The sequence below is a fragment of the Colossoma macropomum genome, unplaced genomic scaffold (assembly GCF_904425465.1).
Source record: "Colossoma macropomum unplaced genomic scaffold, Colossoma_macropomum, whole genome shotgun sequence".
Lineage (NCBI taxonomy): Eukaryota > Metazoa > Chordata > Actinopteri > Characiformes > Serrasalmidae > Colossoma > Colossoma macropomum.
In genome coordinates, this window is record NW_023494809.1 from 16,924,359 (window position 1) to 16,947,586 (window position 23,228).

General features: G+C 37.4%; 1 protein-coding gene across 1 annotated transcript in view; it reads left to right on the forward strand.

The window, feature by feature from the left end:
* neto1l (neuropilin (NRP) and tolloid (TLL)-like 1, like) overlaps positions 1-23,228 on the forward strand; it is a 135,350-nt gene that overhangs the window by 109,440 nt on the left and 2,682 nt on the right. The window contains exons 7-10 of the mRNA XM_036558694.1: positions 5,090-5,318; positions 13,359-13,472; positions 17,143-17,698; positions 20,722-20,791. Of these exons, the coding sequence (XP_036414587.1) occupies positions 5,090-5,318; positions 13,359-13,472; positions 17,143-17,698; positions 20,722-20,782 (960 nt within the window). The 3' untranslated portion in view covers positions 20,783-20,791. The remainder of the gene's footprint in view (positions 1-5,089; positions 5,319-13,358; positions 13,473-17,142; positions 17,699-20,721; positions 20,792-23,228) is intronic.

The window sequence follows — 23,228 nt, forward strand, 5'->3', positions numbered from 1 at the left end:
CTTAGTGGCCACTTTATTAGCTCCACCTACCTCATAGGTCCACTATAATTTATCCATCCATGCTCATCCCACAGGTGTGTTCTTTTGTAGCTACTGTTGCTAGAACAATTCAAGCTAGTGAGAAACTAGCACACAACCCAGTTTTGGTCAAAATAGCTACATTTAGATTGAAGTATTCATATTCAAAAGGTATATATTTTGTAAGTATGTGAAACCGCATACTGTTAGGATAGAGTGGGTATAGTTTTTAGGTCACAAAATGTTAGCATGTTGGCTAATTTGTCATCACATCCAACCTTCTTATTTTCATTTAGCTAGACCAACAGTCCAGTACAGTGGAGTAGCATTTTGAACTGGAAACTCAACATATTGTATTGAATCCAAACTCCAATCTAAATTCATCAGATTGAGTGGGATTTTTACCAAAGCTTGCCCACCCTCATACCCTTGTACCTACAAAAGAACACGTTTGTGGCCGGTACCTGGATAGGACAATTACAGACTGTAGCCTGCTCAGTTTATTAGCCTCCCTCTACCCCATTCATCACTGGTGGGCTTCTGAGCTCAGGACCACTGGTGTCCAGATATTATTTATGTGGTGATTCATTCTCAGCACAGCAGTGACCCTAACATGGTAGTGTGTGTGGTGCTGGTACAAGTGTATCAGCGGTGTTGCTGGGTTTTTATATGTGCCAGTGTCACTGCTAGGTCGACAGTGGACCAGTACCCGAAAAAACAAACCAATAGAGGCTCTGTGGTTAGAAAGTGACCACTAATGAAAGACTACAGGATGGCTAACGCAAACTGCATCAACAGATGAGCCTCAGTCTCTAAAGAGAGGTTTTTAATAAAGTGACCAGTCAGTGTAGCATCATTTCTCTTGTCCTTTTGCTTGGTTGTCATGACTGAGTATTGTTCTCATTATAATGAGTAATGATAGCACACCATGGGCAGTGGACTCAGGCCACTACCGAACACAGCGCGGGGGGCAGTCCAGTCTAATAGCCTCCACTAATGACAGGCTTGCATGTTGAAGCTGTCAGGCAGTGTTTCTTTGGCAGCGTCATTGTGAAAGAGATTCATTCTAACAGAGAGTGTAATATTTCCTGCAGTGAAATTAGGACAGTCCTGTGGAGAGGGATGAATTTGGCTTGATTAGCACCAAATTAAAGCGATTGTTATCTCAAAAAATCTAATTTTCACACTTTGCACCCTTATCTAAAATGTAATCAATCAGTCAAGACATGTTTAGTGTCTGAGGTTTGCTTCTTTAGTTTTGCACTGGACCAACAAGCTAACTGTGTTAATGCAGTTAGCTAAAACAGATAAAAAGAGTCGCAGCTTGTACTAAAGCCTGAAGTTTGTCTTTCCTTTTGTCCATGTTTATTGATAACAGTGTGTCATACAGTGTCAGAAACGACATAATTAAGTCTATTAGAGATTATTTAAGGACTCCACACAGTGGGAGGCAAGTGTTTGATGACGTAGACATGCAAGTAAGCATGATGCTAATTGGTTCCTATACTTTCCAATTTGAATTTATTTGTATAGCACTGTAACAACTTTTAATGTTGGGAGGAGTGAGGACACGGGGAGCAGGTGTGGAGAGCTACGTTTTATTTATACACAACACAAAAACCACTTGGCTTTTCTGATAAATTAAGACAAGACGCTCGCTAGGACTTTTCAGTCTCTTCCTTTCTTTTCTTAGCTTAGCTCAGCTTTGCTCTGCTCTGACGTCTCCACCAGTCTCCTTCTCTCTCTGGGCTCTGCCACCTACTGAGGAAAGAGATGGCTATAAGTAAGCTGGCAGAGACAAGGCACAGGTGAATATCATCAGCTACTTAGCCCGCTGGTTCAGCCCGACCGGCTCTTTGTCCTGCATTTGACGCTTGGCCATGCCCCCTTCTCCAGAAGCACGTTTTCCAAAGAGCATTTGCATAACTTTGACCAATGCCAGAAGGGGCATGACAGTGCTTTTAAAGTGAAACCTTTCAGCGACACTGTTTTTGAGAGTAGTTACCATCATGACCCTATTATGAGCATGCTTCTAGTGCCATGATTCTCAAAGCAAGCAGAATAAACTCACACGACATGCTGCTGGTATAAAAAAGCTTTAACATGGTCTGTTTGCATTTCATATTCAGTGAAAATGAGATACATCAACACTGACATTTAATAAATCCCCAAAAGAGAGAGTAAACTATAAAAATAAGCTAGTGAATTTTTAAAAAGGTGAGAAAATGGCATTTCATATGTAAGAACAATATGTAAACATATATAAACATGCATAAATGTATGTATGTTTGCATATGTATAAAATCCAAGGAATTTTACATGTGTTTCATTGACTACAGCAAAGCTTTTGACTGTGTTGACCATATACTATTATGGAATGTTCTTAAGGAAGTGGGTATAGCAGATCATTTCATTCTAATAAGGAACCTCTACACTGATCAACAAGCCACAGTCATGACAGAAAATGGACAGACTGGTTTCTTATTTGTAGAGGAGTTGGACACGGCTGCCCACTATCACCATACTTGAACATGTTATGATAGAAGCAGGACTGGAGAAAGATGACCAAGGATTCAAGGTTAGTGGACGAAACATCAATAACCTTCAGTATGCACGTGACACAACACTCATAGCGAAAAGTAAGGAAGACCTAGAGGCTCTTGTAAGGAAAGTAAAAGAACAGAGTGAAGAGGTGGATCTTTTGCACAATAAGAGGAAAAGCAAAGTGTATGACAGTGAAAAAGACCTTTACTATTGATGGAGAAGACATAGAAGTGCTGGACAGCTTTTGCCTACTACAGATATTAACAACAAAGGATGCAGCAGTCAGGAAAGGTGACACAGACTGTCACAGATCAAGGATGAAGGAGTTTGAAAAGATCTTCAAACATAATGATTTGTCAGCACAACCAAAGTTCAGAATTGTCCAGGCTGCAATCTTTTCTATGGTTCTTTATGGATGTGAATGCTGGTGTAACAAAGCAGGACAAGAAAAATATTGATGCCTTTGAATTTTGGTGAAGGTGAAAACAGCAAGAACACAAACAAACGGACCCTCAACCAAATCAAGCCTCACCTCTCACTCGAAGCCCAGATAACCAAACTGAAGTTGTCTTATTTTGGACAGAACACATTTCAGAGTCACATTTTAAGTGGGAAATTATGTTATTATATTATATTATGTTAATTGTTAGTATTAAATATAAATATAAAATATTGCATTTATGCTGTTATTTTATTTCAATTTTAAAATCTGTTTAATGCTTTGCAAAAAATACCACTGACACACTTTTTCTGACCAAATTTATCCACTGGTTGATCATTTAATAGTGTTTTTTTTTTATCTGGTCATGAACAAAAACAAACGTGGCAGCTGGCGAGACAAACATTCACCGCCTCTGAGACCAACCAAAACACTGTTTCTGAATGGTCCTGTGTTTATTTCATGTTTTTGTATGTGTGTCCTTTGAGAAAGTCCCTCTTGTTAAAAGTAAAGAGAGAAAAAGAAGATATTTATTTATCAAATTTTGAGATAAGGTTTAATGTCCAGTAATCTGGACATTTGGACTCAGTGTAGTAAGGTTTTTTAGGTTATGTTATTTCTGAAACACAAGTTATTGTTGTCTACAGCACTGCGCTGGTGCATAAAATGTATGTAATATGTTTAATATTGCATATAAATCTGTGTAAAGTGTAATGTGGCTTATGTAATATTTTCTGGCATTTTTCTATCAGTGTTCTCAATAATTTTAACCATTTGTTCATCTTAGATATAGTAATGTAAATCATGTGTAGTGTAAATGCTTTGTGTTAAAAAGCTTTGTTTATTATTATGATATAACATTATTCTGAAATTTGTTTAATATTTTAGGAGCCATTCATTTAGATGTCCAGGTAGTTCCACAAGTTCAGAAACATTTTCATGCAACTGTACCTACAGTAAAAATCAGTGGTTACTTTGTGTCTTATTATGTTGGTGAGAATAATGTTCAGTGTACTAGACACTGAATATTATTTGTTTCCCAGTAAACAAAAAAAGTAATTCTTGTATTTTGTTATTTAGAACACAGTAGAGAGTATGTTTCATTACAAAATATGCACAAGGTTGAAATACTTCAGTATCTGTGAAGTCAGTGGTGTGACATGCACAACATGACTAAACATCACTAAAACTAACATTCAAGAGGAATAATTTAATAGTTTTTTGTTGATTAATTTATGAGTAGAACGAGCAATACACAGACATCAGCTTTCTGTAGTTTTTCATTTTAAGCTTTATTTCATGTTTTTGAGGTACTTTCGCTACCACAGTTGTAGAATGACCTTGATGAAGAACGCAAATGAAATTTAAATCCATGGTTGGATTTTCAATTCAGTTACTTGTTAGCTACATTAGCCTCAAAGCACCGAACCTAAAGAAGAGAACATGTCTCGGCTGGTTGACTACATTTGGGCTAATGGGGGAAAATGTGTAAATTAGATTTTTTTGCCAAACTGCTCCTTTAACTGAGAAGAAAATAGATGCTCTGCTGCCTTCTGGGTTTAGAGATGCTCCAGCACAAGCCGTGTTTTTGTGCTTTTTGCCATCACACTGAGCAGAGACAGAAACACTGATGTAAATCTGCTTTGTTGTGAAGTGTCTAAATCGGGTGGCAGTTTGAAGTATGAGATGGGTTTATTGACAGCATCTCATTATGGAGATATCAGTCACAGTAATACGGCTGAGATGAAAGAGCTTGGTGACTTTGATACAATCCTAGAGCTGTTGATGAAATATACACCTGTAAATGATCCAGATGTCAGCCGTGTCATGAATGAAATGATGGATCTACGGTGCTGTTTGTGGGAGAATAATATGTTTTTGTCAACAATGCTCATTTACAGGGTGCTAAAGTCTTGCACTCTGTACGCCGCCTGTCAAAATGTTGTGGACATCGTGCTTTACAAAATGTTTTTAATACAAACAAGCATGTTTTTGATACCGATATGCAGTAAATTAATATATTACAGCTGGTTGTTTAGAGGAAAACAATGTCACACTGTATGTGTTCTCTTCCTCTCTCTTCCTTAGATCTACCTGCGTTTCCTGGATTACGAGATGCAGAACTCTAATGAGTGTAAGCGTAATTTCGTGGCGGTGTATGATGGCAGCAGTTCTGTGGAGGATCTGAAGGTGAAGTTTTGCAGCACGGTGGCGAGTGACGTGATGCTGCTGACCGCGCTGGGAGTGGTGCGCATGTGGGCGGATGAGGGAAGCCGCCGCAGCCGCTTCAAAATACTCTTCACCACCTTCCAAGAACGTAAGAACAACCACACACATGCACAAGGACATGGTATATACCCCTATGGAAATGGGTACCATGGAAATTGGTGTAACCATAAAAAAGGGGTGTAGCATTACAACAGAAATGGTTGTAGCATAACTGTGAAAATGCATGTAACATGAAGGCAATTGGTGTAGCGTAACCATATGTAACCATGGAAACTGGTGTAGCATAACCTTGAAAATGTGTGCAGTGTAACCATGGAAATGAGTGTAACCATAGAAATAAGTGTAGTGTAACCTTGGAAACTGGTGTTGCGTAACCATTTAAATTGGTGTAGCATAACCACAGAAATGGGTGCAATGTGACCATGGAAATGGGGGTCATAAACCCTTTGAAACATGTGGCGTAACCATTTAAACTGTTGCAGCGTAACCGTGAAAATGAGTGTATCCATAGAAATAAGTATAGTGTAACCTTGGAAACTGGCGTTGCTTAACCATTTAAATTGGTGTAGCGTAACCACAGAAATGTGTGTAATGTAACCATAGAAATGGGGGCATTGAACCCTATGAAACACATGTGGCGTAACCATTTAAATTGATGCAGCATAACCGTGGAAATGAGTGTAACCATAGAAATAAGTGTAGTGTAACCTTGGAAACTGGTGTCGTGTAGCCATTTAATTGGTGTAGCATAACCATGGAAATGGGTGTAATGTAACTGTGGAAATGGGGGTAGTGAACCCATTGAGACAGGGGTGGCGTAACCATTTAAACTGATGCAGTGTAACTGTAAAACTGGGTGTGTCATAACAACAGAAATGGTTGTAGGATAACCCTGAAAATGCGTGTAATGTAACCATGGTAGTTGGTTTAGCAGAACCGTAAAAATGCATGCAGCATAGCTATGGAAATGGGTGTAATATTATTATAGAAGATGGGTGTAGTGTAACCCTGGAAATCGGTGTAGCAAATCAGTGAAAACAGGTGTGGCATGCTCTTTCAAACAGGCGCAGTGTAACAGTGGAAATAGATGTAATGTAAGTATGAAAAAAGGTTAGAGTAACCGTGCAAATAGGTATAGTATAACCATGTAATTGGGTGTAGGGCCCAATCCTGGTGTTGGAGATCTGCCACCCTGCAGATATCAGACCAAACACACCTGGCTGTAATATTTCGGTGCTCCTGAAGGCCTCAGTATCTGAATCAGGTGTGTTAGATTAGAGTTGGAGCTGAGCTCTTCACGGTGCTGGATCTCCAGGACCAAGACTGGGCACCTCTGGTGTAGGGTAACCATAGAAATGGGTATAACTACCATGGACATGAAAAAATGGGTGTTGCGTAATCATGGAAACAAGTGTATCTCATATTTCAGTGGCGTGGTTGTATTTTAGATTTTTATCATTCAGTTTAAGTTTTGTGTACTACACCTGTGCACACACACACACACTTCTGACCAGACCCTAAGCCGTGACATGTGGGAGATAAAACATTTCAGCTATAGGCTCTCTGGCCGTCTTTACATGTGGCCATTAAAATGCACTCCTCCATTAAGCTGCTGGTGTTTATGGTCTGCAGTTGGCTGGAGGCTGAAATGAGCTACAGTGAGTTTAATGATGGTTTTTTGCTGTGAAGGTGTTCTTATAGCATCTTATAGCCACTGCTATATATCCACTGGTGTATATCCACTGCTGTATATCCACTGCCATATAGACACCAACACCAGCCTGTCATTAAAGACAAAGAGGAAAATAAACAACACACCAAACAGCTCACCGAAACACAGTCAGCTTGGCAGGTTTAGTGACTGAACCCTACAATACAGAGGGAAATTAACAAGGTGGCATGAGGCAGCTTTCTTTCTCTTCCTCTGTCACTCTGTCATTCTTTTCCCTGTCTGTATATCTGTCTATTTATCCCTCTGTTTTTCCCCTTTTCCCTCTATCTCTTCTCTCTCCTGCACCTCTGTCTCTATCATCTTTCTCTTTCTCACTCTTTTTCTCAGTATCTCCACCTGCCCTCATCCCCTTTTTTCTGTCCTCTCTCTCACCCTCTCTCCCTCTATTTTCTTTCTCTTCCCTTTCAATCTCCATCATGTGCTCTCTCTCTATTTCTCTCAGTGACCCCTCTCAATCTCTCTCACCCTCTCCCACCCTGTTCTCTATTTTCTCTCTCTGTCTCTCTTGCTTATGTTTGTTTTTGGTGTTTTGATATCAGTCTGCCTGTTTCTCTTGTCTGCCCATTTGTTTGTGTTTGTTTGTTTGTTTTAATACAGCTCGCCCTGTGTTGGCCGAGTCTGACCGCTGCTGACTGAACTCTACTAAATTGAATCAGCATATATCCGTCTGCAGGACGCAGAGAGAAAAGAGAGGGAATGTAAAGGTGTTGTTTTGGAGAAGAGAGAGAGAGAGAGAGAGAGAGTAGAAAAAGGGTTCTATGTCAGCACGCATGAAACCATTATTGTCTCTCTCTCTCTCTCTCTCTCTCTCTCTCTCTCTCGTCTCTGACCGCTACACGCTTCATTACTGTTACTATGGTATCCCATAGCAGCGGCCAAAATAACAGAAACATGCCGGTCGTGTGTGTGTGTGTGTGTGTATGTGTGTGTGTGCGTGTACAGTGAATGAACACACAGGATGTGCTGTTGCCGGGGTAACACTCCTGCACAACTCTCTCAATCTCTCCATCATGTGCTCTCTCTCCTTTTCTCTTACTCCCCATTTCCTCCTCTCTCTCTCTCTCTCTTTAAATCTCTCCATCATGTGCTCTCTCTCCTTTTCTCTTACTCCCCATTTCCCACTCTCTCTCCATCCCTCTCTCTCTCTCTTTAAATCTCTCCATCATGTGCTCTCTCTCCTTTTCTCTTACTCCCCATTTCCAACTCTCTCTCCATCCCTCTCTCTCTCTTTCTTTAAATCTCTCCATCATGTGCTCTCTCTCCTTTTCTCTTACTCCCCATTTCATACTCTCTCCATCCCTCTCTCTCTCTCTTTCTCTCTCTTTCTTTAAATCTCTCCATCATGTGCTCTCTCTCCTTTTCTCTTACTCCCCATTTCCTCCTCTCTCTCTTTCTTTAAATCTCTCCATCATGTGCTCTCTCTCCTTTTCTCTTACTCCCCACCCCCCCTCTCTCTTTCTGTCAATTTCTCCATCATCTGCTTTCTCTCCTTTTCTCTTGCTCTCCATTTCCCCCCTCTCTTTCTCTCAATCTCTCCATCATGTGTTCTCTCCTTTTCTCCTGCTCCCTATTCTCTCTTTTTCTACTGCTCCCATTTCCTCACTCTGTTTCTCCTGCTCTCTTTTTCCTCTCTCTCTTTCACTGTCTACATCTCCTTTTCACCCCTCTTTTTTCTCTCTCACTAACTTTCTTTCTGCCTTGCTCTCTCTTTCTTCCTAACACTTTCTCCCATTTTCCACTTTCTCTCTCTCTCTCTCTCTCTCTCTATATATATATATATATATATATATATATATATATATATATATATCTCCATCATGTGTTCTCTCCTTTCCGTCGCTCTTTCTCCTGCTCCCTTTTCCCTTTTTTTCTATCACTTTCTCCGCTCTCTTTCCCCCCCTCTCTCCCTCACTCTCTCTCTGTTTCACTCTCTCTCTTCAATCAAAAAAAGCACCACAGCTCGTTTTCCCAAAGTGTCTGTTAACACTGTTCTGCTGTCATCCTCAGCTTTTTTCTTCATTATTCTCTCCATCCTGGGGATATTAAGAGCGCTAAGTGACGTCAGTCCATTTTAAGCAAGCCATCAAATGTGACATTTTCTACATATTTGATATTTTGCTTTGAAGATTAAACAGAAAAAAGCACATTTTCCAGACACATCATTTCAGTTGATTTGGACCTCATTCATACAGCAGTGCAGGCACGCTGATGGAGCGTTTACAGGGACAAATCCAGTCAAACAAACAAATCAGATTTGATCCTTCCAGCCTTCTGTCCAAAGACAATCGAGTGCTGTTCAGCAAAGCCGAAAAAAATCCATCAGTGATGGAGACGTTTGGTCTGAATTCTCAATTATGATTTAATTGAAGAGGTGAGGACGCATTACTGAGTGAGCAAAAGGCCACTTTTATTAGGAGATCATTAGAAATGAATTCCTCTGGAGGCTGGAGTAGATCAGCTTCTAATACTCCCTCTCTCTCTCTCTCTCTCTCTCTCTCAACTCTCTCTCTCTGTCTTCCTTTGCTCTTTCTCTCTCTGTATCTTTCTCAGTTCCTCTGCTGTTCCTCTCTTTATCTTTCTCTTTTTCTCTCTTTTTCTCTTTCCTCTCTTCCCTCTCTACTTCTCTTCCTTTTCTCTCTCCCTTTCTGCGTTCTATCTAAATCTTTGTCTTTATATATATATATATATATATATATATATATATATATGTCATGCCTGTATGAGCTACCTGATTGTCGCCACCTTGTGGTTAGATGAGGAACTGCAAGAGGTTTAAGCTCAAGGAGGACGTTACAGCTGGAGTGATGAGTCATCCTAATTTGTGCAGTTATTATTCACTTGGGATCAGCTCATGGAATAAAAACGTTAATATATCACCTGCATAATTCACTGCAACCTTGAAATGTTCAGGTTGTTTTGGGAAAAGTCCTATTGTTTTAACCCAGTATGTGATATAAACTCTCTGGTCCAATAAAACACTGAGAACATAAATATCATTACAACATGACAAGGAGATGTATGTATGGTGGATGGGTGGGTGGAACAGAAGCACCTTCGCGAAAGTCACCTCAGCGATTAAGCTGCTCTAATGACAGTAGCGTGGCATATATTCACGGACCAGATTCATTTCTGTATTTTTCATTCTCCATTTATCACTTTTTTATTTCATAAGACGACTATCCAGCATTTATCCACACCCACTTTCATTATAATGCAGTGTAGGCCATTTCAGAAGACTCTGATGATTAAATTAAATTTTGAAATGAACACCTACCTTGTGCTTCCACTAACTGGCCACTTTATTAGAAACAACTACTTTCCTGGTCCACTATATACAGTGCCCTCCACAAATATTGGCACCCCTGGTAAACATAAGCAAATTGACAGGAAAAAAATAAATCTTTTCATGAAATAAATATTTTTTCTCAAATCAATGCATGCCACAATATTTGGTGCCCCTTCAATTAATACTTTCTGTAGCCTCCCTTTGCAGAGATAACAGCTCTGAGTCTTCTCCTGTAACGTTTAATGAGACTGGAGAACACACGGCAAGGGATCTGAGACCAATCCTCCATAGAGAACCTCTCTAGATCCTTCCAATTTTGAGGTTTCCACTTGTTGACTCTCCTTTTCAGCTCATCCCACTGGTTTTCTATGGGGTTTAGGTCAGAGAACTGGGGTGGCTATGGCAAAATTGTGATTCTGTGGTCAGTGAGACTTTTTTTTGTTGATTTTGGGATGAGATTTGGATCATAATCCTGTTGGAAGATCCAACTATTGCCAAGTTTTAGCTTCTTGGCTGCAGCAGTCAGGTTTTGATTTAATATCTGTTGGTACTTCACACTGTATATCTGAATAAGTTGTCCAGGGCCTTTGGAAGAAAAAGAGCCTCACAATATCACAGAACCACCACCACCGTGGGGATGAGGTACTTTTCTGCATGGCTGTATGCATGCCAAACTCATCTCTTGTGTTTATTGAAAAAGCTCTACTTTGGTCTCATCTGACTGTAGAACACGGTCCTTATACCCTGCAGCCACACAGGCCCTTTGCAGATAAGATTGGACACCCCTGGACTAGAGAATCAGCAAGTGAGCTACAGTCTGTAACTCTGTGATTGATCTGAACGATTGGGGCAAGATATATAATTGCAGCTTGTCCAGGCATGTTTATTTTTTTTTGTCCAAGAGGAGGAGCATATCTAGTTTTTCTGTCTTGAGGCTTGAACACTGAATATAGTCGGCTAAACTACCTCACCATGTACCCATGAATATGTGGTTGCATCTGATTGTTCTCCTCTACAGGCAGTTCACCAACTCCATAGACTGAATTTCCACACTTAAGACACAAGACAATTTTGTTGATAATATAGACTACAGTGCCAGATCATGCTATGTGAAATGTATTATTTATTTAAAAAATCTTTTAACCCTACCAGCGAAGTGAAGCTACAGAGGAGAGGTTTCCACTATAGTCGCCAGGGAATGTATCTGTTTGAAAATGAACATTAAAGATGAGACTTTTCTTTAGTCTGCAGTTCACCATCTGAGGGGAATTCTCAAATTTCATGCAGTTCCACCTGACCTTAGTGCTAAAGTTAATGGATCTGCTAAAAGAACCTGTATCCAATCTCCACACATGCTTCTTATTCCATTCATATTTGAACAGCTGGATTAAAATTCATGCCCAGCAGAAGGACACAGAACTAGCTTCACCGGATTTGAGTAATGTGTTGCTAAATCTGAACAATATCAGCTCACAGATGTCAGACTGACATGGTGCGCATAATTACCAGCTGTGTTCAGGAAGTGAATATTATGTATCGTGTGCTGTTAAGTAGAAAAAGATGAAATAGGATGTTTGATTTTATTCTCTTTATCTACCTTGTAGCCACTTATGTAGTCAGTAGACACACTTTTACCTCAACATGTGGACTCTGAATTACCTGCATGCTGTATTAATGTAATGTTTATGAATGTATATGCGCATTTATTTTATGTATTTGCTCCTTTTTTACATATTGTGACATTATGTTTGGTCTGTTGATTGCTGGCATGGATAGTAATAAACTTGCCCCTTGTGGATAATTATAGCTGATTATTTTCAATTGTTCTATCCATGCTCAGCTCGTAGCTACTGTTGTGAGGTGGCTGTATAAGCTTTAAAGAATGATGGTAATAATCCAATTCAACCTAATGAGAAACTGTAGAGCAACTCAGTTTATTTCACAATACCTACATTTAGAGTGAGTTATTCATTCAACCTAATGTGAAACTGTAGAACACGACTCAGTTTATAACATAATACCTACATTTAGAGTGAGTTATTCATTCAACCTAATGAGAAACTGTAGAACACAACTCAGTTTATAACATAATACCTACATTTAGAGTGAGTTATTCATTCAACCTAATGTGAAACTGTAGAACACGACTCAGTTTATAACATAATACCTACATTTAGAGTGAGTTATTCATTCAACCTAATGTGAAACTGTAGAACACGACTCAGTTTATAACATAATACCTACATTTAGAGTGAGTTATTCATTCAACCTAATGAGAAACTGTAGAACATGACTCAGTTTATATCACAATACCTACATTTAGAGTGAGTTATTCAACCTAATTAGAAACTGTAGAACACGACTCAGTTTATATCACAATACCTACATTTAGAGTGAGTTATTCATTCAACCTAATTAGAAACTGTAGAACACGACTCAGTTTATATCACAATACCTACATTTAGAGTGAGTTATTCATTCAACCTAATTAGAAACTGTAGAACACGACTCAGTTTATAACACAATACCTACATTTAGAGTGAGTTATTCATTCAACCTAATTAGAAACTGTGGAACACGACTCAGTTTATAACACAATACCTACATTTAGAGTGAGTTATTCATTCACCCTAATGAGAAACTGTAGAACATGACTCAGTTTATAACACAATACCTACATTTAGAGTGAGTTATTCATTCAACATAATGAGAAACTGTAGAACACGACTCAGTTTATATCACAATACCTACATTTAGAGTGAGTTATTCATTCAGTCTAATGAGAAACTGTAGAACACAACTCAGTTTTATTTCATGATACCTACATTTAGCACAATTTGCACATTTTATTTACATGTTTTCATCCAACATGTTAAATTTAACAAATAATAAGTGTGGCATTAAATTGTGCATACGTTTCTTCTCTCTGGGGGATGCATTAACTTTTCACCTAATAAGTCAGCAAAACATGGAATCTGACCAGGGGCGTCCACAAACTTGCACAAATTAGGCCTTTAGTATAGATGGGGTGTGTGTTTTTTGTGTGTAATTGAGCTAATATTAGCATGGTGACAAATTCATCCACGTTGTTGTTTTGTCCTCTCCTGTAGCCCCCTGCGAGGCAGATACATTCTTTTGCCACAGCAACATGTGCATCAACAACTCACTGGTGTGCAATGGAGTCCAAAACTGTGTGTACCCTTGGGATGAAAACCACTGTAAAGGTGAGTAGATGACTACCACACATATTCATATTAGAGCCCTAGATAGCCAACAGTGTCCTCCATAGTTCTCCTTCTGTTCACAGTGGTGCTGATATGAACCACATGTGCAAAGTGTTTAATGCCTCTAAAAGTTATTACATGAAGTGGTTGACTGAGACATTGTTTTATTTTAGTTGTGAGAAGTTTTCGGCCTAATATGTCATTTTAAAAACATATGGTGAAGAGATACATACAGAGTGTTCTGAGGCAAAATAGTCCCCAAGAAAAACATATTTTTTGATTTACCACTGTTAAAATAATGAACATTACATATAAGAACCCAGAAGACACGTGTAGGTCCACTGGTCTTTTTTTGGATTGTAAATAAAATAGTTAAATTTGCATTATCGACATAGTGACCCCTGGTTCCTATCACCACCACTGTAAAGAAATCTGAGTAGAAAAGTTCCTCCACAGTGAATCATTTTACATTAAACCACTCTGAATGACTTTGTATACATCTCAACAAATTAATTCAGGAGAAATTTTGAAAAATCAGTGAAAAGTTGTAGTTACACCAAATGCAAGTAACGTTTGCCTGTCGAAAAAGCCAGTTCACTTGAATGTTTTGCTTTGTGCCGAGTTCCCCTAAGTAACTCTTCGAATTCGCAAACCTCAGAAACATGGTTGAACAGAAAACGAGGGCAAGCTGTGGAATCTCTCTAAAAAAAGATTAAATGGATGTGTTGCAAAAAGAAAAAAAGTCTAGTTGGCATTTGCTGTTTACCAAACAATATGTTCCCTCCCAAGCTACTTTACATCAGGATTCAACTGATATTTGCTTCACCCAGTTGAAGAAAATAGTGAAGCGACAGTCTGGTATGACCTCAGCTAGTGTTATTTCACCGTTACGCAAACGTTTTCAACATTATAGGAAACCTTAGCTGATCTCATAGAAAAAGAAAAACATCATCTGAAGTATGCAACACTTAGATAAACCTGAGACATTTTGGAAACAAGTGCTGTGGGATGTTGAACCAAAAATTAAACACAATTGGTTTAGGTAAAATAGAGCAGCATTTGATGAAAAGAACACATTGCCAACTGTTAAGCATGATGGTAGATCTGTTATGCTTTTAAGTTGTATAGTGTTTAAAAGACCTTTTTCTTTAGGATATATAATGTATGTAATTGTTTTCCGCATAGGACATCAGATATTTTTTGTTTGGACATTCTTACCATTAGAGTCTATAATATTTTGTGACACATAAGCCATTGTGGGTCAACAATCCAATGATTCGGTTTGATTTTGGCACAATTCAAACTTCACTAATGTGACTGGAGGAACTGTTTATACAGTAATATAATAAAGACAATAAAATGACAATAAATTGGATTATATGTTGGACAAAAAACAACTGCTTAATTTATAGAACATATAACTGATTATAATCCAAAGTCAGTGCAGTCGAATCACCTTCAGATCAGTGCATTTTTCTGCCCCTCAATAGTTCAATGGATAAAAAACTGGAGCTTCATTATAACAGTCATGCGATTCTTCCTGGAAAACGCTTGTGCTTTGAAAGCACAACAGTGACTTTTAAGGCCGCCAGAGTCCTGGAGAAAATAATGATCCCACCTGCAGCCACCCATTTATCTCAGAATGACTGTATTCAGGTCAGATATGGAAATAACCACAATTTATAAGAGTCGTCTGGGGCATTTGTGGGTTTATATCTCACACAGGCATTCAGAGCTACAATTAGCCGGAAGCTGAATGTACGGCTGTCAGCATCTTTAGAGGAAAGGTTTGTTTTCTGCTGTTCATGCAGCACTGTTTAGACACAGCACTGTCTATACGCTCCCAGTTAGCTGCAGAATGCCACAGTTTTGGCTTTGAATCTGTTCTGCAGTGCGAGCATTTTCTCCTCTCAGAGTAAAGCTTGTCTCCAGCGTGGCTCATAAATAAACAACACGTTTCCTATTAGACTGACTTGCTGAGGTGTAGCTGCATTTCAGTTAAGCTTTAAATATGCCTAATTATACACCTAAACTTTAATAGTTTCGCAATAATGCCACTGTGACTCAGTGTGCTTTCAGTCAGCACTCAATAAGTGTAAATATTGCTTAATTTTGTACTTACAAGTGCAATGTTCTTTATTTTATGTTAATAAAAAGTGCAACACTCATTATTTTATGACAACTGCAGTAAACTGACCATTTGTCCTGTTTTTATATACCTATATTCACCCAAACTCTGCCTATTAAGTCAGCCACTGGCTCACGAGCTGCTGAATAATATTCTTTTATTAGCTCACTATCGAAGCATCTGCATGAATTAAGTTGTGCTTCATTTTAATTATATGTATGTGTATATGAAGTGGGGCATGTGCAGGCGCTTGTTTTCATGCACTGAAGCTGATTCATCAACTTCACTCAAATATCTACTTGTTCTGTCATCACATGACAGTTTCCTGATTCTGATGTGGAATAACATCCAAAAAGTTCTAAACAAAAATTTAAAATGAAGTTCTAATAAAATTAACACCCAGAAAGAAGTTCTAATAAAAATATTATCCAGAATGAAGTTCTAATAAAATTATTATTCAAAATAAAGTTCTAATGAAATTAACATGCAGAATAAAGTTCTAAGAAAATTATTATCCAGAATAAAGTTCTAAAAAATTAACATCCAGAATGAAGTTCCAATAAATATAATATCAAGAAGGTTCTAATAAATTTATTAAAAAATTTTCTTTAATTTATTTCAAATCTGAATGCATAACTGTGCTTATTAAGAAAAGGAAGAAGAAGGAAAAAAATCTGATTAAGTTCTAATAAAATGAACAGAATTATGTTCAGAATGAACTTTTAATAAATTTAGTACCTATAAAGAAGTTCATATAACAATAATGTCCAGAATGAAGTTCTAATAAAATGCATATCTAGAATTAAGTCCTATTGAAATTAATATCCAGAATGAAGTTCTACTAAAATTAATGTCTAACATTTTCTAATTCTAGATCTAATAAGATTATCCAAATTAAAGCCCTAATGAAATTATTATTTAGAAGCAAGTTTTTATAAAATTATTAGAAAATTACACATGTAATTTTTTCTATAGGTTAATGAGACCTAACTGCCCTTATTGGGGAAACGATTTGAAGGAATAATGATTAAGTTCTAACAAAACTAACATCCAGAATTAATTTTTATGATAATCAAAATTATATATGGTATGAGGTTCTACTAAAAAAAAAAAATACCCAGAATGATGTTTTACTAAAAGTACTATCCAGAATTAAGTTCTAATAAAATGAAAATACAAAATTAAGTTTTAATAAAATGAATTTAAATAGATAATGCCAGTATATTATTTATTATTTAATAATTGTTGTAATCCAAATGCTTGAACTATATCCTAAAATTAAAAAAAAAAAGAAATGAAATACCTTCTAGTGTCTTGTTCTGAATCTTTAAATCTTCACTGTGTAAAAATAAGTTATCAGTGTGTAGAAAAACTATTATTATTGGGGCAAATTATTCCAAATTTTTTGAATGTTTTGTTAAACATGTTTGTTTTGGTAGTGGTTAGCTTTGCTTACCACTACCAAAACAAATTTCCAAGAGAATAAAGTATATAATTATTTCAGTTTAATGTCTTAACCCCTGTTTGTGTATATGTGGTCAGAGAAAAGGAAAGCTAACCTGCTGGACAACCTGAACAACACGAACGGCACCATCATCGGAGTGACTTGCTGCGTAGTGCTGATCCTGCTGGTTGTATCTGTGGTGGTTCAGATAAAGCAGCCACGGAAGAAGTACATCCTGCGGCGGGACGATTTCGACCCCACCGTGTTTCAGGAGGTCTTCCAGGAGCCCCCACATTACGAGCTGTGCACGCTGCGGAGCGCCGCCGCCGCCTCCGCTGACCTGGCCGAGCTGGCCGAGGACCTGGAGAGTTTCCACCGGCTGCGGAGGTCATCGTCCCGCTGCATCCACGACCACCACTGTGGCTCCAACCAGCCGGGCAGTGCCAAGGGTAGCAACCTCAGCCCCACGGCCATCATGACTGAAATCCAGCCTCAGCCCGCGAGGCCGCTGCTGCCCCCGAACACAGCCAACCGCCGCAGCATCCTGGTGATGAAGCACAGCTACTCTCAGGACGCCTGCGAGCTGGACGACGAGCTGGACGAGGTCCCGACCACCAGCCACAGGCTGTCCAGACACGAAAAGGCAGTGCAGCGGTCAGTATCAATTGATTTTTGATGGACTTTTTCAGAGTTTTAGGGGGAGGGGAGGGCTTAACATTTTCGCCCTGACTTTCATTTTCCTTTTTTAAACCCCCCCTTTTTCAGTTTTTTAAGTTTTTTTCTTCTCACATTGTTTTTTTTTTCCTTTAAAGCTTCATTTTTTTGTTTTAATCCTTTTTATTCACCAAGACCAGAATGCACAAGGATTTTTTCTTGGTGTAGGTATCAATATAAATTTCACCAAAATGATATTATGTATAGATCATCACACACCAACTCACCTGTCAGGTCAAATCATAGATTTCCAAGAAAAAATTCAAGAAAAAATCTTATAAAATATATACACCGACTGGCCACTTCATTAAGTACACTTACCTTGTAGCTACACTTTTGTCCATTTCATCAGGTCCACTTACTATATACGTGCACTTTATAATTCTACAATTACAGACTGTAGTCCATCTGCTTCTCTATGTACTTTGTTACCCCACTTTTACCCTTTGACCACCACAGAGCAGGTATTATTTGGGTGGTGGATCATTCTCAGCACTGCAGTAACACTGACGTGGTGGCAGCGTGTTAGTGTGTGTTGCACTGGTACGAGCGGATCAGACACAGCAGTGCTGCTGGGGTTTTTCCAACACTGTGTCCACTCACTGTCCACTATATTAGACAAACCTACCTTGTTGGTCCACCTGGTAGATGTAAAGTCATCTGCTGCTGCCTAGTTTGTGTTGGTCATCCTCTAGTTCACTGTGGGCTGGATATTTTTCGTTGGTGGACTATTCTCAGTCCAGCAGTAACACTGTGTCTGATCCTCTCGTACCAGCGCAACACACACTAATACACTACCACTGTGTATATTTGTTGTTCTTAGTTTTGTATTTGTGTCCAGTGAACATTCAGCTCAGTTGAGTCTGTGCATAAGCAGTTACAATCAGTATTTAAGATGCAGTTTAGAACCTGATGGGTTAAACTTCATAACCAGAATATTCATAACTAAAAAACAATCTGGATAGATTAAATAGAAGTTTTTGCTTGAATGTTTTCATGGAAATTCATGACTTGACCTGCCAGATCCTAGAGCCTAGATGAGTTGGTGTGGAATGAGCTGATACCGTGGGACCAAATGTCTGAGACCACATTGAAAATTTGTGATTTTTTTTTTAGAAGATTTTGAAACATAAAGACAACAAAAAGTTATGAAATGACAATGATAATGCAAATCATTAAATCTAAAATATTCTGCGCTATTTCTAGGCCACTATTCAAATTTAAGCAGATTTGTGACTGTACAAAAGTCTGATTTCTTCCATTGAAGATCATGTATAGATGACTGTCAGGTGGATTTGATCTACTTACTAGAGGCTTTTGCACAAAAGTCCATGCTAGCCTGACTACACACTGTAATTAAAGAAGAAGAACATGAATTTCAGTATCTCAAGAATTCTACTATTCACTCAAATTGCTATGCTGAAAATATAATTGAGGGGTTTTGTTCCAAAATGCATTACAGACCACTTTAAAAACATTCTATTAAACGATATTAGTTGTTGAGAGTGGGCTTTACACATACAAGACATATCAGTGCTATATTACAATTAATATCACCTTTACTGAAGAAATCATTTTTTGCATTTTGGAATCAAACTCTTGAGTTTGTGATGAAAAATGATCAATTCTGTAAAATTATATAAAAACTAGAAAAGAATGCAAAATAGAGGCATTTTCTTTAGTGATCTCAGACTTCTGAACCCCACTGTATAACCACGATACAAATCACATAATATATATGTAAAGGGTGTTATTTTAAATTATAAAGTTGCATCATAAATATTGACGTGGTGTACAGTTATAATGTATGTACAGTCATGTGCAAAAGGTTGGGCACCACTGGTCAAAAATGTGCTATGGATTTTCTAAGTGAAAAGAAGTGAACATATCCTGTACAGAGAACATACTTCAGCACACTTTAATGCACAGTTACTATTTATTTGCTGAAATTAGCATATTGGAAAAATAATATGCAAATGTTATGGCACATTTAATATATTTTGTTGTTTTTTCCGATATGTTAAGTTCAGCAAATAAATAGAAATGATGCATTGAAATTTGCAGAAAAGTGTCATATTTAAGCTTGTTTACTACAGATGATGTGATAACTTCTTTTCACAAAACATGTCATTTGACCAGTCATAATTCATCCAAATCTTTGCCTATGACTGTATATACAATATGTTCAGTTTAAATGCAAGCATTGCACATATTTTTGTAATATTATTGGAACCTCAGCACTCAGTAATTATAAAAAGGCTGGTTGAATGGTAAAGGAAAAGGCCTGAAGGCACCATAAGGTCCAGGCTCTATTTGAGTTTATGCTCAAATCTCTTTACATGTCTAGATTCCAGCAAGTATACGGGATAAAGTGCCCATTTATTGAAGGTCATCTGCATTCTACCGGATGCATGAAGACACCTATGGATCCTAACTGACCAACAAAGACCTCTTTTGTTCAGAGGTTTATTTTTTCAATAAACCTGCAATATGCTGTTTTTACTCTCTACACAAGGGCTCGCAGGTTTGGCCTACAGATTTCTTGCAGATTTTCTATTCACATAATGTACATATAGGCCAATCAGGAGTGATAGATGTAGAATATTTAGATGTAAACATATAGTTACAGATGCTTAAACTACTAAAAATATATAATAATAACTTGCATGAATTCTGAATCTGCGAGTATTTTACAGTACGTTTTGCACCGTGACTGCTTGAGAATTTACATGTTAACAGGTCGTACGCTAACTTTCTATAAAAGAAGAGTAAAAGAAAGTCATTTATTTGCATGCACATTGTGCGTGTGCTCTGTTTTGTGTCACTGAGAATTTGTCCCTTCCAACTTGTGCATGCAAGAGATATAGACCCAAAACCCAGATGAATTCTGGGTAATATTTCTTTCTATGCAAAAAAGCCATTAAGATATTAAATGATTAAATGTAAGAGCGGTGATATTTCAGGTTCTGCCTCATTGGGTCTCTAAGCAAACATGAATCAGAGTACAACACAACTAGGGTGTGAGACAATCAGGTAAGCCCTTTTTTTTAAAAACAAATATACCTATATTTTTATTTTATTTTGTATTTTGTGTAGTCATTGTGATTCAGTGTCTCTGTTGTTTTGTTATTTATTTTTTTGTTATTTGCTCTTATTTTCATGCTCATAAAGATGGTTAGCATTTAGGTGTGAAACCATCTTGCTTGTCCTGTGATTTCTTTTTTTTTTCCTTTTGCATTGTTTTTTTTTATGTTTAAACTTATATGTGATGATTTGCTCATGTGCATGGAGTTTCTGTTTCAGTGTCGAAGCTACTGAGCCAGGCAGGTACAGATTCAACCATGCCTACACTGAAATGTGTAATGCCCTGCATTGACTTGGTTTTGAAATGTACATCATTTCCAAATGAATAAAATATACTATATCAACACAATTATTGCAAAAGTATTTACCATATAAAGACTTATTGGTTTATATATATATTTTATTTATGTAGAAATGGTGTACAAATTTGAGTCAAGTAAATTTTATGCATTTTTCAACAGACAAACAGGCACAAAACATTATAAAGCAACATGTGGCTGTTCAGTTCAGGCTCTTCTTCATAGCAGTGAATGTCTGGATTAAGTTCTCCTACCAAACTTCTTGACAAAGTCCTTGTTTCAAGCCCCAACTGGAAACTGCTTTATGATGGTTTGTGCACATTCATCTTTTAGAAAATCATACTTATCAAGAAGATACATTGCATATGATATTCTATCACTGTGCAAGTGCATAAATTGTGTAGCCTTCTAAGTAAATTACAGTGATTTTACTTACTAATAGTAAACCAGTTCTATGTGGGTCAATTTATTACACTCAGCTGGGGCCTGGCAGTCATGTTAGATTTTCTTAACAAGAAAATCTAGAAAAATACTTCTGTTTTATTCTTACAATCATGCAAAATGTCAACACTGTGCTCCCAACTGTTTTTTAGTTATGACCTTTTAAAAAATTTTTAATTGAATTTTGCATATAAATGTTGAGTTGACATGACGGAACTGAGCTGAAATATTAACTTGCTATAAATACAACACTAAGAATAGTATTTCACTTTAAATTATTTAGTTCTAGGATAATATATTCCCACAAGAAGTTAATGTATTGGAAAATGTACTTTTTTTATATCTGACCGAGGTTCTGTGCATAATATATCTCCCAAAAACAAGAAATGGAAGTATGTCGCCCCTTCAATTAGAATACAGGCTTCTTAGAGAGTTATAGAGGTTAATGCAGAACGTCAGCATTAATCCACACACTTAAAAAGGATGGTTCTTCGGGGGTTCTTTAGTGAAGGCAATGGTTCTGTTTAGAACCATTAGTTCTATATAGAAACATTTGCATGCTTAAATGGTTGTTTACATGGTGAAATCGCTTGATATCATAACAATAAAGAACACTTTGTGCTACATTTTCTAAAAGGTTCTATATAGAAGCATATACAGCACATTCTCTATCAATCTGAAGAACAATTTCACCAAGTAAAGAACCACTTAAGCATGCATATGTTCTGTATAGAACTGATGGTTGTAAATAGAGCCCTTACCTGTACTAAAGAACCCTTGAAGAACCATCTTTTTAGGTATGCAGCATGTTTATACATTTCTTTTAAAATAAGCTATTTAGACAAATACCTCACGTTTAAAAGTATATACATATTAACCATGATGGATTATTGATGAGACGTAACTGTCCTTACTGAGGAAAACTTTAGAAGGAAAAAAGTTTAGGGTCAAAAAGACCTCCAGAATGGATTTTTAGTTATGAAGCCATTTAAACTTATGGTATGGCTTCAAATATTAGATGCAGAAGTAAATATTTATTGGGTTTGATAAAATATTCTTTATTTTTAATTTAGGAATACTACCTGAAAATTTATAAAAATAAATTGGAATTGTATTTATACAGGTAATATTTCTGCTCAGTTCAGTCATTCTGTAAGCAGTTATGCTTTAGTATTTAAAATGCGAATTAAAAGATTTACAGGACAAACCTTTCGAATGCATAACTAAAAATGTATTTGGTGCACAACTTAAAAGTTTTGTGTGGTTACTTGAATAAAACGTTTTTAACTGAATTTTTTGACCTGCTAGGCCCCAGGTGAGTTGCCGTGAAATGACCCAAATACATTTTATCTATATTACAGTGCAGGGTTTCTTAACCTTTAACCTGCAAGACCCACAAAATTAATGTGGTATGTATATTATGTATCATTTTTGGTGAAGATAACTTCCAAGTAGCTAAAATCTTTCCTAAAGCAGTTACATGCAGTTTTACATTTAAAACGCATTTAATGAACATATATGAACGTACATGAACATATGAACATAAAACCTTGCTATTTAGCAAACATTTATAGTAAGTACCAATAAAGCAGGCCTACATGACTTGCGGTGTAGCTCCTGGTGTGGCCTGTCTAGAAAATAGTTCA